Here is a 14,779-nt window from a genome sequence, read left to right as displayed (position 1 = left end):
TAGCCATCTAATCTATTTTCCTTCTCAATGCAAGAAAGACATTGCTACAATATCCTCACTAGCAAACCTCTTTAAGCAATGAAGAGCCCAATATTTCCCCAAATAACTTGTTCCATTGTCAAATCTTACATTCACAGCCATACTCTGAACACCAGAAATATAATTAAGCACCACTGAAGACACCATTCTAATAGAATTTTTCTTTACCTGCATATTCATGAATTATGCCTCAATATTATTTATAAATCAGACCACTTGGCCTGTTAAACAAACCAAGCATGAGGGATAACATTTGTGCTTAACTGCAGAGAAAACTTCCCCCAAATTAAATCCATACCATGAAGATACTTATCTGATCCATCCTAAATTCAAGTGGAGGAGGAAGAAAGTGCAAAAATTCTGAACTCTAAAGAAAAGCTATTGCTGGTTAAGTCAGTGGTTGAGGATTACATACCAGTTTACAGGTATCGTTCCATTGTTCTGTATCATCAGCACAACCACAGAGGACTCACATCCAACTGGAGCGGCTCCAAAATTGAAATCCACCATGACAGGTGTGTAAACTGGGGGGATTCGCTGAGTGCTGCATGTTGAAGAGAAATGAAAAGTGAGAAGAACGGAGGAGGAATTGTTCCTTTGTTCAATAGTCCCAGAATCTGGCTTGCTTACATATTGCATTTTCTTATGTCTTGCTTGAAGAAGAAAAAAAAAGGAAAAGAAAGAAAAGAAAGTATTGGTTTCAGACTATGATGTAATCAAGAGTGTTTCTGTATGGAGGAACTAAAGACTAAGCCATCATCAAAGCTGACACCAGCCAGAGCATAGAAAAACTCAAAAGAAGCAGTGCACGATCAGAAGATGTGGAACAACTTGGTCCATAGAATCCCCAAGAGTCGGACTTGACCGAATGGATATCATCATCACCATCATCGACTAAAAATTAGTAAGAAAAACAGGACTCTTACCTGTGTCTGGTAGGCACTCGGAAAGTGAGCTCTTGTGGTGTCGGCTCTCGCTCCAGATATTGGTTCAGTCTCTCCAAAGAAAAGAGCCTCCAGAGGTGCAGTTTGCTGATGCCAGAGGCACTGCCTGTCCCACAAGCATCAACGATGCAGATAGAAGGGTAGATGCCAGTTGCTACCACACAGCAAACAGACAGCTTTTCCCCCAAAGGGTTTGCAGCTTGCAAGGGAAGCAAGAAAACAGTCAGTACAATGTAAATCAACCTTATTATCCAAAATACAACCATATGGCATTTGGGATGCAGGAAATGGTAAAGAAGGGACTTGGTTTTCAGTCATTGCTTGTAATTAATTACGATCTTATGTCTCTTTCTGTCTGGTTTACATCAATTAAGGCAGTAGCCAACAATATCCCTACTTCAGTGGTGGGATGCTACCAGTTCTCCCCAGTTCTTGCGAACCGGTAGTGGAAATTTTGAGTAGTTTGGAGAACCAGTAAATACCACCTCTGCCTGGCCCCGTCCCCAATCTATTCGCTGCCTCCAAAGTCCCAGCTGAACAGCTAAAAGGAAAAAATCAGGGTCACTTGACAAAGAAGAGAAAAAAAAAACAAGACACTGTAGCTTTAAATTGAGAAGCCAAGAAGCCTCCCAACTGATCGGCTAGAACCGATCCACTCCTTGTAAACAGCTCGGTGGTGGTAGATTGGCAATTGAGGCCAAGCTGCCTGAAAGCGGTTTCCAATGCTCTCGATGGTATGCTCCAAAAACAAATGGTATGGCTCTGCAAGCAATTAAAAGCCTGGTAGGCCAGTACCTCTGCTAAATCCTAAAGAATTGTTTGGTCAAAAAACTAACAGTGACTCTGAGATAATCAAACAGACAATGACTGAAAGCCAGATCTGCTAGAGATGTTTCTCTCAGGCCGACTTGAGTTGAAACCGGGCCTGAGAGGAAGGAACAAGGGGTGTGGTCAAAAAAATATGACTCCCCTTGACGTGAGTGACATTGAGTTGACCACGCCTACCCAGTCACATGACCATCAAGCCATGCCCAGTCACATGACCATCAAGCCATGCCCACAAAATAAGCCACGCCCACAGAACCGGTAGTAAAAAAATTTAGAACCCACCCCTGCTCTACTTCCCTTGATAAGTCCTTCACATCTTCCACCACCAGGCACAAATGGGAAAAAGTGGAATCCGTTCTATTTTTTTCTTCAGTCCCCATATATTGCATATAAAACAAATTAATCATGGATTAAGTATGCAATTCAGGAAACACCAGGAGCAACACAAAACTCCTCAAACATCAAAAATCCTGGGCATCCAAAATGGGATGACTACCTGAATGGGGCTTCCAAAACGAAAGCACTGGTCTGAATAGAAAGAAAAGAGCGCTTATATTATAAAATAAATACAAATAAGTGGCAGAGGCACTTGTTGAAACCCATGAGAAAGCCAGTTTGATCTACTGGTTGAGGCACCAGGCTGGAAAGTGGGAGGCCATGAGTTCTAGTCCTGCCTTAGCCACGAAAGCTAGCTTGGGTCAGCCAACCCACCTCACAGGGATGTTGTTGTAGGGACAATAGGAGGAAGGAGGAGGAGTAGGTACCTTAACCACCTTGAGTTATTTATAAAAATAATAAAGGTGGAATATAAAGTAAAAGTAAAGTAAAGTAAAGTAAAGAGCCTTGATAGTACAGGGGTTTAGTGCACCCTGTTATTAACACAGCTGCCTGCAATTTCTGCTGGTTCGAATCTCTCCAAGGCTCAAGGTTGACTCAGCCTTCCATCCTTTCTAAGGTAGGTGAAATGAGGACCCAGTTTGTGGGGGCAATAAGCTGACTTTGTATAAAATATACAAAAGAATGAAGGCTATTGCTTAACGCATTGTAAGCCGCCCTGAGTCTCCGGAGAAGGGCGGCATATAAATCAAATTAAAAAAAAAAAAAAAAAAAAGTAAAGTAAAGTAAAGTAAAGTAAAGTAAAGTAAAGTAAAGTAAAGTAAAGTAAAGTAAAGTAAAGTAAAGTAAAGTAAAGTAAAGTAAAGTAAAATAAATAAATAAGATCTTTTATCTCCCACTACAGATTAATCCATAAAAAAATAAAGCTTGACAGACTTCTTCAGGTGCTCCTCCTATTAACTGCAGTTCTCTTGTAAAAATGCTACAAGTTCCTCAGTTTCCAGAATAGAGGGGAAACTATGCAACTCTTCCTTCTTTTCCTTCTTGGTGGATATTTTGCGGTATGAAAGAATGGAAGAAACAAGAAACAATATTTAAGATAACCCTGTTTGGCCCTCTCTGTGGATTCTGTATTTGAGTTAAGAGGACTGCAAATAAAAGCCTCACTGGAAGCAGTATTTATGCCCTTCAAATATTTGAAGGAATATATTCTTCCCCTGTTCCCTCTTGCCTCCTCTACTCCTGTCGTTTGCAAAGCCCTTATGCTACTTTTCCACTATTTTGAAATTTCCACAATCACTGGAGTTCCCTAGGTGTGTTAGTGCTCCCGTTTAGTTTCTGGTGCTTCTTAAGTACTTCTCGTTTGGTTACACAAAAGCCACAATGACACCCTATAAGATAGCAAAACCCCAGAACCAATTTTCACACTGAAAAGGCTATTTTTATGGCTTCTCAGATTTCCTGGCCATCATTCCAGTTTTGGAGCACAATAGCCAGTTTTATCTGTTAAGAGTAAAGTGACAGGGTCCATCTACCATATAAGGAATAGCCTGCAGATGTCTTTTACCAATTCTTGAAGGTAGTTAAGACATGCTTCACTTGATGATCAAGAAGAGCTCTTAATCCTAAATTCCCAGGAACAAAATTTGCCCAGAGTTGATTAGAATGTGGCAAAATAGAAATGCTTTTCCACTTTATAGTTTAGAGAGTTCTCCACTAAGTTACTACTCAATTGTGTGTCACATAAATTTTCTATAAACCCAACATGTATCAGAGTAAGAGGAGCCTTTTTAAAAAATCAGCTCTGGATTTTCCTACTTCCACACATACATATTGCTTTGATGGTAAGGCTCCTTTGATGGTCACTAGCTACTCCCAGAATCTTACCTTTGGGAGTGGAAATGGCACAATAGATTGTCCATGTGTAGCACAGCTGGTGAGCTGGTTTTAGAGTTGCTTGCAAGTAGATCTTTCCCCGAGCCCAAACTGTCCCTTTGTAGTGATCAAGTTCTATTGCTGTGAATGGGGAGTGAGAGAAGAAGAAAGGAAACAATGGAATTACTAAGGGCAGGCTTCCAACGGTACAAAGAACCATACATTCACATTCCAATTACGGTAAATACCTAAGGGATCACTGGCAACTTCCTCAGGATCACATGGTCCAGTGATTGATTGTTCCACACTAAGGACATACTTTAAGCAGCAGGACCCATTGTTAAATAGAACAAGGTTACATGATTGTGTGCTACCAACCAGGATCTTGCCAACATCTATCTGTTTCTCTTCTGCCTACAAGCCAAACAACAGAAAAAGGTATTAAAAAGTATCTATTATAAATACTCTATGTCAGGGGTGTCAAACTGGATTTCTTCAAGGGCCAGATCAGCATTGTAATTCTCCCAGTGGTGAAATCCAATTTTTTTTTGCTACCGGTTCTGTGGGCGTGGCTTGGTGGGTGTGGCTTGGTGGGCATGGCAGGGGAAGGATATTGCAAAATCCCCATTCCCTCCCCACTCCTGGAGGAAAGACACTGCAAAATCTCCATTCCCACTTCACTCTGGGGCCAGCCAGAGGTGGTATTTGCCGATTCTCCAAACTACTCAAAATTTCCGCTACCGGTTTTTTTTTAATTTGATTTATATGCCGCCCTTCTCCGGAGACTCAGGGCGGCTTACAATGTGCTAAGCAATAGCCTTCATCCTTTTGTATATTTATACAAAGTCAGCTTATTGCCCCCACAACTGGTTCCTCAATTTACCTACCTTAGAAAGGATGGAAGGCTGAGTCAACTTTAAGCCTTGGCGAGATTCGAACCTGCAATAATTGCAGGCAGCTGGTCTTAATAACCAGCTTAATAACAGGGTGCCTTAGACCACTGTACTACCAAGGCTTGGTTCTCTGAATTGCTCAAAATTTCCGCTACCGGTTCTCCAGAACCTGTCAGAACCTGCTGGATTTCACCCCTGAGTTCTCCTCCATGGGCTGGCTGGGGGGCTGGGGGGAAGCGGGATGAGGAGATAGATTTGCTATTTCCAGGCCGACCCCACAGGCCAGATTTAAGCACCCAGAGGACCAGATTCGGCCCGCGGGCCTTGAATTTGACACCCCTGCTCTATATAAATACTTTCTGGGATTAATGATACTAAGGGAAGAAGGATGTCAGTGTTTTTATTAAGACATATATTCAATTCAATAATATATCCAAGAGGCAGACTTCATTAGACTACATGGCATTATGTAGCAGCTATACTCACTTCTTACACGCCATAGCTCTTCAATGGCTGAGTGTCACGTGGGTATGCTTCAAATGGCAGCCACCTTCTTTAACGGGGCTATATTAATTTTTCGCAGAGTAGATGTTGTCACTTACTGTTATGGTGCCAAACGATCCCTCCCCAATAACTCGCAGAACGTAGCGAACAGTCTTTGGAGTCTTGTCATCCAGCATTTCTTGGTCTCTCCATACTATCACCCAGCTCCGCAGGAGATATTTGATTTGTTCAGCAGGAGTGAAGGTCCATGTCTGAGCCTGAAATCATACACAGAAGAGGAGGCTAAAGGACCCAAAGATCACTCCCTTTCAGAATGGATCAATAAATTGTTAAGAGCCATAGAAAATTTAGAACTACATCGCCTTCAGTATGACCTAAGCGTAGCTCATAAAATCATCTGCTACAATGTCCTACCTGTCAATGACTACTTCAGCTTCAACCACAACAATACACGAGCACACAATAGATACAAACTTAAAGTGAACCGCTCCAAACTCGATTGCAAAAAATATGACTTCAGTAACAGAGTGGTCAATGCCTGGAATGCACTACCAGACACTGTGGTGTCATCCCCAAACCCCCAAAACTTTAACCTAAAACTGTTTACTGTTGACCTCACCCCATTCCTAAGAGGTCTGTAAGGGGCATGCAAAACAGCGTGCCTACCGTCCCAGTCCTAATGTTCCCTTTAATTGTACTCATTTTATGTATTCAATTCATGCTTATATATACATACATACAGTAGTTTTGTGTTCCCTTTAGGTGTTTGAGCAGTGTATAAACTACTTATGTAAAGAACAAAGTATTTAATAAAGCTATTTCATTCATTCAGATCTCGGATGTCTTCTGCTTGTGTTCCCTTTATTTTTTTGAGCAGTATATTATCTAATATGTACTCGACAAAATAAAATAAATAAATAGAGGAACTTAAAGAAAGCTTCCTTTTCTCTCTCACTGCTCGTATCTTGCTATTTTTATGCGTAGAACTATAAACATGTGAATGCATTATTTAGCAAGGCACTGTTGGTAGCTATTATTATATTATATTATTATATACTATACACTGTTAGTAGTTAAATAATAATATTATTATATTTGGCACAAGGAAGATTGTTAAATGACTGTGATAATTTTCCTACTTACTAAAGCTTCATTAGGTAGTAGTGTCCCTTCAGCAGGTTGGACAGACAGAAGCTTTTGGTCAGACTTCTGGATTTTCCATCTGAAAAGCATAGGTAGTCGAGTACAGTTTTTGATGGTGAAGGTACGTGAAGAGCAGGTTCCCACACAGGTGGGTTTGAAGTACAGGTTGCCATCACCTTCCAAGAGTAGCGCCAGAGGCTCAGCATTGCTCTGAAGAAAAATCTCCTGATGAAGCAAAGATCAATAGACATACTGAGCCAAGTTTGAAAACCATCCATGGAGGTTCAGTTGGGTCCCAGTTGACATGAGCAAGAATGAAAAAAACTGGACCTATACAAGAAGAAAATTCATATGCAATTTAGCCGAATCAATTCTAATACAATGAAGTTCTAGAAATGCCATTAAACATACCAACTGCAATCTCCGAAATACATGCATGGATTTGAACTGATAAATGACAAAAATCTAGACATTGACAGAAGCCAATGAAGGAATGTGGAAAATTCAGGGGGGAGGGGGTGGAAGAGAAAGATGATCCCAATTATACAAAGTTGTCACTGGTGAATTAAGCAAGCTGATGATGTCCCAGTGTTTGAAGTCTGTGGGATCTGGAAGGGGAATAACAGAGTTTGACAGAAACGTAGTATGATTGAGTGGCTCTGGATTCTAAAGCTTTCCAGTTCTGGGACTATGTCATCTCTGGTACTGAATGGTGTTGTGCTGCCCAGACAGACTCAGTGTACAACTTGGGAGCCCTCCTGGACTTGCAACTCCTGCTTGAAGAGCAGGTGGTAGTTGTGGCTAGGAGGGCCATTGCTCAGTTTCATGTTGTGTGGCAGTTGCACCCATTCCTGGATCAGGAGGTTCTATTCACCATCACTCATGTCCTGGTCACCTCCAGAATGGATTACTGTAATGCGCTCTACATGGAGCTGCCCTTGAAGAGTATCTGGAAGTTTCAGCTGGTATAAAATGCAACGGTGAGGGCAGCTATGATATGTGTGACCCTATAATGACACATTACATTTCTGCTCCACAACTTGCATTCATTGCCAATTTGCTTCTGGATCCAACTCAAGGTGCTGGTTTTGTTATTTAAGCCTCTTCATTGTACAGAACTGGGTAATGTGAGGGATTACCTATTTCCAATTACTTCTGCCTGTCCCATCAGATCTGGCAGAAAAGGCAAGCTACAGATCCCCTCTGTTAATCTAGTGGAACCCAGTAGATGGTCCTTTTCTGTTATATACGTGCCACGATGGTGCAGTGGTTAGAGTGCAGTACTGCAACCTACTTCTGCTGACTGCCGGCTGACTGCAATTTGGCAGTTCAAATCTCACCAGGCTCAAGGTTGACTCAGCCTTCCATCCTTCCGAGGTGGGTAAAATGAGGACCCAAATTGTTGGTGGCAATATGTTGACTCTGTAAACCACTTAGAGAGGGCTGTAAAGCGCTGTGAAGTGGTATATATATATCTGTGCTATTGCTATAGTGCTCATCCTATGGACCCTCCTCCTCTTGCCACCCCCTTCTCCTAGGAGACAGGCTTCATCCTGGCTGTCCTTCTGGAAGTCCTTCAAAACATGATTGTCAACAGACTTAGAGGTCTCATGGATATGGGGATTTAATGGGTGGCTACACTGCGTGTTCTCTCCAGCTCTTTTTTCATAATAATATTGATGTTTTAATTGTAGAGTGTTTTTAGTGATTACGATTTTGTGGGTTTTTGTACAACACCTGGAATCACATTTCTGAGAGATTGGAAACATATAAATATGATAGATAGATAAATAAATATAGGCTGAGCTAAAAGCAAGAAATTGAGACGTTACAACTATCAACCATTCCTGCCACCACTACCTCCCAAAAAAGTATCATTAGATTTTGGCTTAAGTAAGCCACGTTTAAATGATCAGATTCAGTTCTGCTCTATGATCTGGATGTCATCAGGGTGGACAAGCCTATTTCCTTCCTTTTTCTAATGAACTGGTAAAAATAGGAAATTATATTTGCAGACATTCCTAAGCCTCAGCTATCTTCCCCTTTTCTTTAGATAAGGAAGCAGGGAAAGAGATTATAAAATAACACATTGCCATAAGTGAAGGAGTGTTCTGAATTATTGATCGTTGTTAAGCTATCTAATAGTTCCTACGTTGGTATGGAACAACAGTTTTTTCAGCTTTAAAGGCCTTACCAAAATTAAATTAAATTAAATTAAAACTACTAGAGAAAGGGTGCCAAGCAGATGAAGGGGTCATGATAGCATAATAAAATAGGGTAAAAAAAATAGAAAGAAAAATTGGCATTTCCTTGCTTACCTGTGTGAAAGAGGACCAAAAATTGAGATTCAAGAGCAAGGTGTGCTGTTGTATAGTTGTTTCTGTGGGGCAAGTTGAAAGGAAAAAGATCTGATGGGCTCCTGGAATAATATAGCCACAGCTGGGCTTGACCAAGACAGAAGGGCACTTTTCTCGGCCAATGTTAAAACTTATGGCTGTCGTGCCTACGTTGCGGAGTAGCATGCTACAGTATGTGCTGACATTCCGACATACTGGAGGAAAGACCTGGGAGACAGGAAGAGATTTGGATTGGAGAAACGGTCCCTCTGTGATTTTCCTCTATAACTTTTGTACTTTAAAGGAACTTTTATTAAAAAGGAACGTGGAAAGTCAATTGACCATATGCCATTTATAGCATCTAGTTCAATTTGCAAGCTGACTCCCATGTATCAGCCAGAAAACCACAATACAGGTCTCAAACATGCCCAGCTATTCAGTAATTGCAAACCATCACCTGCACAGAAATTAATGATTGATTGATTAATTAGTTATGGGAGAGGTCAGTGATTTGGAAGCTAAGGTAAGGCTCCAATCAGATTCACCTTTAGAACACTGCATGCTAGGTTGCCATGTTGTGGCATGCATTCATCTTTCTGACACCTGGTCTGAATAAATATACAGTATCAAGCCACCCACTTCATCTAATAATAATAATAATAATAATTTTATTTCTATACTGCCCTTCTCCCGAAGGACTCAGGGCGGTGTACAGCCTATTTAAAAACACAAAACAAAACAACGATTAAAATTTAAAATCATTAAATAATTAGGCTCCAATTAAAATCCCAAAAATTTAAAATACCCCAATTTAAAATCGTTATGTTGATAGCCCGGCCTGGCGGAACAACAGGGTCTTCAGTGCGCAGCGAAACACCCGGAGGTCGGAGATCTTACGTATTTCCAGGGGCAGTTCATTCCACAGGGCTGGGGCTCCCACAGAGAAGGCCCTCCCCCGGGTGTCGCCAGCCGACATAACTTGGCCGATGGCACCCTGAGGAGACCCTCTCTGTGGGAGCGGACTGGTCGGTGGGAGGCTATTGGTGGCAGAAGTCGGTCTCGAAGGTACCCGGGTCCTATGCCATGGAGCGCTTTAAAGGTGGTCTCTGCATCTTCTTCAAGTTTCATTTTTCAAACATATTTCAAGCAAGTATTCAATGCTTTATTTCAGTTTTTAAGTACTTTTAAAATATGAGGGTGAAGGTTTGTTCTCCGAGCTTGTTGGTTGGTTTCCGAGTTGAACAATAACTTGGCATTTCTTAACACCATGGAAATCAGTTTGATCCAGTGAATCAAATTAATTCATTACATTTGGATTCTCACAACATGTTTTAGAGAAACACAGCGTTTCTAACGGAAACAGCAGGATTGGACACTATAAATAATGGTTGTAAAATATTATGCCAACAAATAAGTGACTATCCTTGAGAAAACTGCTTGTACTCCACAGACATTTACCAGGGATGACAAACATTCTTCACCTTGTGACAGTCCAAGATGAACCGTGGGATGAAGTGCTGTCGCCCAGGTTGAAAAGTATGTCCACGCAAGCGGATGGTCAGACTCCAGGATGGACACATAGTGATGGGCTCTTCAACATTGTTGTAGTGTCTCAGCACCTACCGGTGAAAAGAAACAGAGCAAAGGAAGCCACTTAATTTGTGCTTTAGAGCGATGTTAAACAAAGAGGTTCCAAGTCAGAATTCCAAGGCAGGTAGAGGACAGAACATGCCCTTCAACAAATAACCTTCTTACTGAATTTTTAAACCAGTTTCTTCCTACCCTCCCTTTGTGAGGAGATGGAGATGACTTTTGCCAGGATTTGATATATTAACAGCATATTTGACATCAGATACCCAACCATACCAAAGCGATATGGGAAATTACCGTACTTTTCGGAGTATAAGACACACTTTTTCCTCCCCTAAAAGAGGGTGGAAATATTGGTATGTCTTATATGCCGAATACAGCCATTTTTGGCCTCCCGAAGCCCTGTCCCACGTGCCCCATTTTTGTGAAAAACGGGCCCATTTTTCACAAAAACAGGGCGTGCAGAGGCTTTGGGAGGCTGCATTGTGCTCCTGTGTGCTGGGGAGGGCAAAAACACCTCCGTTTTTGTGAACAATGGGCAAAAAACAGGGTGCACAGAGGCTTTGGGAGGCCTGCAGAGTGCTCCTGTTGGCTGGGGAGGGCAAAAACGCTCCTGTTTTTGTGAAAAACGGGTGAAAAATGGGGTGCACAGAGGCTTTGGAAGGCCTGCAGTGCTCCTGGGGTCCAAGGAGGGCAAAAACTTTTTTTTTTCTTGCTTACCTCTTTGAAATCTTGGTGCCTCTTATATACCGGTGCGTCTTATAGTCCGAAAAATACGGTATCCACTCTAATGGTATGAGAAGCTGCGTATGCTAAAGGTCAGCATTTTCAACCTCAATTTCTACCCACCTTATAGAAAGCAAAGCCTTCCAGTTCTGCTGCATATAAAGTATTGACCTGAGGAGGCTGGAAAGTGATGCGGAAAGCCATACTCTTCAGAGATGGGATGTCGCAACACTCTGGCATCACTTGGAAAGGACTGTCTGGCTTTCTTGTCCATATAACGGAGACTTTCCCCTTTGTGTGGTTGGTCACAGAGAAAGGAAGTGGCTCTATTTCTCGAAGACTTGCACAGCAGCCAAAATCAAACTCCTTGATACTGAGGCTGACGTGGGGAGGATATATCGTGAGGTCACTGTATACACCATCATGGAAATATTCAACCAGGGGTTCAATGACAGGATACTCCTCAGGGGGTTTGTCCTGCAGCATCTTAAAAACAAAATAACTGCATTTAGCCAAAAGAGAAACTGCTCATTCTACCTTATTGAAAGTAAGATAATAATTATATGTATCCATGTCCATAGGGAAGCTCAGGTTATTCAATGATGGGATAAAAGCCTATCAAATTTAACAGACTGAATTTTCAGAGGATATCCATATTCATAGTATATTCTGGGAATTGTGATGATACAATACAGAAGTATTGGTAACCAATTAATATGTTAGGCTTCCTTTTCAAGAGAAACCAGGCTGAATAAGTCTGCTTCTCTTAAAACATCCTTTACCTCTGGTGGGAGTGTAAGAGCTCCATTCTCATCTACCAGCAGCTTGCCTTCCTTCAGCATGGTGCCCAGAATGTCTGGTGGGAAAAAGGTCAGTCCTCTGGCCATATGTGTCCTGTACCTGCTCAGATCCTTCATTCTCAGAGGGTTTGGGCTTGTGGTTTCTGTGTGGCAGGTCCCAACCAAATCTAGGAACAATGGATCCTGACCAGCATCAAGAACACAAGAAAGAAAACAGTCTATTTCATCTGCAAAGGCATTCTGAAGGCATACCCGTCATTCTGAATTTTGTCATCCATACAACTGGGCACAGCACAATGTGTGAAATTCTCTGCTTACAAAATTCAAAACAACTACATAGTGTTGTGGAGAAAATAAACCTAACAAACAAAATGGAGGCTGCACCTTTTTCCTACCTCTGTCTTGGACATGACCAGGGTCAAGCCCAACTCTTCTCTTTGCGTAATCCTATCAGACCCAAATTTTCCCCAGATAAAGCTCAGATAAACCAAAGAAGAGAAGTCTCCCTAACCAGCTCACATTACAGACCAAGGAAGCCTCAATAAGGGAGTTCCAACATAGTAACAAGGTGAGAAATCCCAACCTTCCATCCTCAATCAGTCTGATGAGTCCATCTCCTCAACAGTGGACTTCTCCAGTTCTGCTGCCAGGAACCGGGACAAGGACCTGCCTAACATCCCCCAAAATTGCCAGCAAATCAGATTCCCAGGATTTCCTGCTTTATAGTCCTCAACCTCTATACAAATCATGTGACTGATTTCTAGGATCTTACCCAATAACTCCAAACACAGGATGCAGTGAACCAATGCTCTTTATTGAGCAATGTTTCTATTACAGGTATTAGGCTGGAAGTGACATCTGGACTCCTGGACCACGTCTTAAGTACCTGGGAGGCGGAGCTGAGGTAAGGAGGGGTCAGGGGAGGATCTAGGTGGATGTAGAGTTAACCCTTATCATACCTGGGATGGTTAATGGTGGGCATTTATACATAACAAATCATTACTTTCCCATTGTTCGGAGTCCCTCATTCTTGTAAAACAAGCACCCAATCCTTGTTGCAATAAACATAGATCTCCTCAGTGCTGTGCTCTGTACTTCCAAATTTTTCATAACAAGACAAAAAAAAAGTAAACATATTGGAGCCTGAAAATTAAGTCCATGCTATCAACATTCAAATCAGAGCCAGTACTTTGATTTAACTTAGAAATGTTATACAAAGAAAAGAAATAGGAGCTACTGGCCTGAGACTGTAGGAACATGTCATACAGTATAACCAGAGTTGCCTGGCCAGAATTATTCTATCTGCTCAATGAAATGGTACTCAACCATCCTTGAGTACCATTTCATTGAATGGTACCAATCCAGTTGATTGGGAGTACACAATTCAGAGACCAGTTTCAGGGCAAGATGTATTCTAACTCTCTTACCTGATGATGCACAAGGCAAACCACACGCCGGTAACATATAATTGGGTGAGTAGGCTGGAAAGTCACCTTCAGCGTGATTGTTGACATTCCATTCAAGACCCCATAAGGACGGTCAATGGAAAACACACTCTGTGTGCAATCAATGTCGAATTGATAGTAAGCTGGAACATCGGAGTTGTTACTGATGTCTAATGGCTGATTTAAGTATTCACCAAGGTTAATGTAGGAGAAGTAAACAAAGGGATGCAGAAAAGTTACCGCAGGGCCTAGAATGACAAACAAACCCAATTTTAATTCTGCTATGACAATTAGGAAAAACCAAGGAATGGTTTTTTTTGTACAATAAAAACTCCCAATTATTAGTTTTACTTTGAAGTATGGATGTCCTGCACGTTATCTATAAAATAATTACTCTGGTCACCTATTTTTCAAGGCTTCCAAATGTGCCCAAAATCCAGATCCATTCTCACATATATGAGGAACAGAAGTGCACGGATCGGCTTCTTCCTCTTTGGTGAGCAGAATTCTGTTTTCTATAGAAAAGGATCGTTTCAAATATTTCTAACAGATAATGAATAATTGTATATTCATATTGAGATAACAGAAAATAGTACACAGGGCAACAAATTTTTAGGCTTGAAAATAGCATAGGAATCTATCCAAACAAATCAGTTTCTGTTGGCTACAAATATATTCCCAATCAACTTCAATCTTCTCATCATTCCTATCACCCATCTCCTCCTACTTATGACTGTATGACTGTAATCTTGTTGCTGATATCCTTACGATTTATATTGACTGTTTCCTAATATGATTTGATTGCTTATTTGTACCCTATGACTATCATTAAGTGTTGTACCTTATGATTCTTGATGAATGTATCTTTTCTTTTATGTACACTGAGAGCATATGCACCAAGACAAATTCCTTCTGTGTCCAATCACACTTGGCCAATTATATTCTTTAGAAAATGTTCTACATAATATGATTAGAATCCAACATCAGGCAAGTTTCTGTACCTATGTTTACTAAAATTAGGACTGAGACATAGGGAGTGGTGAAATTTGCTTTTGCTCAGTTTCTCCTTTTTAAAAAAATATTAAGGACATTTAAATTGCGTTTCTGTACCTGCCTGTATTTTTGTGTCCATATTTCCTAATATACATAGCATGAGGCAGTGCTTCCCACACCTAGGTGAATTACACCAAATTGAATAAAAGTGGTCTTTCTTTGAGTAATGACACACAGACTCATTACTCAACACAACAGGGAATTTAAATTAAATTAAATTAAATTAAAATTGTCATGTGTATTAAAATATATTCCAAAATCTCCTGA

The 14,779-nt window shown here is 41.1% G+C and overlaps 1 protein-coding gene across 1 annotated transcript in view; it reads right to left on the bottom strand.

The window, feature by feature from the left end:
- CFAP65 (cilia and flagella associated protein 65) overlaps positions 1–14,779 on the bottom strand; it is a 50,941-nt gene that overhangs the window by 20,780 nt on the left and 15,382 nt on the right. Inside the window, exons 8-18 of the mRNA XM_070957144.1 lie at positions 13,442–13,707; positions 11,997–12,197; positions 11,338–11,700; positions 10,380–10,517; positions 8,881–9,126; positions 6,563–6,787; positions 5,518–5,676; positions 4,271–4,436; positions 4,035–4,163; positions 966–1,182; positions 455–583 (exon numbers count right to left, since the gene is read on the bottom strand). Coding sequence (XP_070813245.1) covers positions 455–583; positions 966–1,182; positions 4,035–4,163; positions 4,271–4,436; positions 5,518–5,676; positions 6,563–6,787; positions 8,881–9,126; positions 10,380–10,517; positions 11,338–11,700; positions 11,997–12,197; positions 13,442–13,707 — 2,239 coding nt within the window. The remainder of the gene's footprint in view (positions 1–454; positions 584–965; positions 1,183–4,034; positions 4,164–4,270; positions 4,437–5,517; positions 5,677–6,562; positions 6,788–8,880; positions 9,127–10,379; positions 10,518–11,337; positions 11,701–11,996; positions 12,198–13,441; positions 13,708–14,779) is intronic.

The sequence above is a fragment of the Pituophis catenifer genome, unplaced genomic scaffold (genome assembly GCF_029215685.1).
Source record: "Pituophis catenifer annectens isolate HBS135680 unplaced genomic scaffold, rPitCat1.0.hap2 SCAF_1, whole genome shotgun sequence".
Lineage (NCBI taxonomy): Eukaryota > Metazoa > Chordata > Lepidosauria > Squamata > Colubridae > Pituophis > Pituophis catenifer.
Note: the sequence above shows the minus strand (reverse complement) of the source record. Positions and strands in the feature narration are given on the sequence as shown.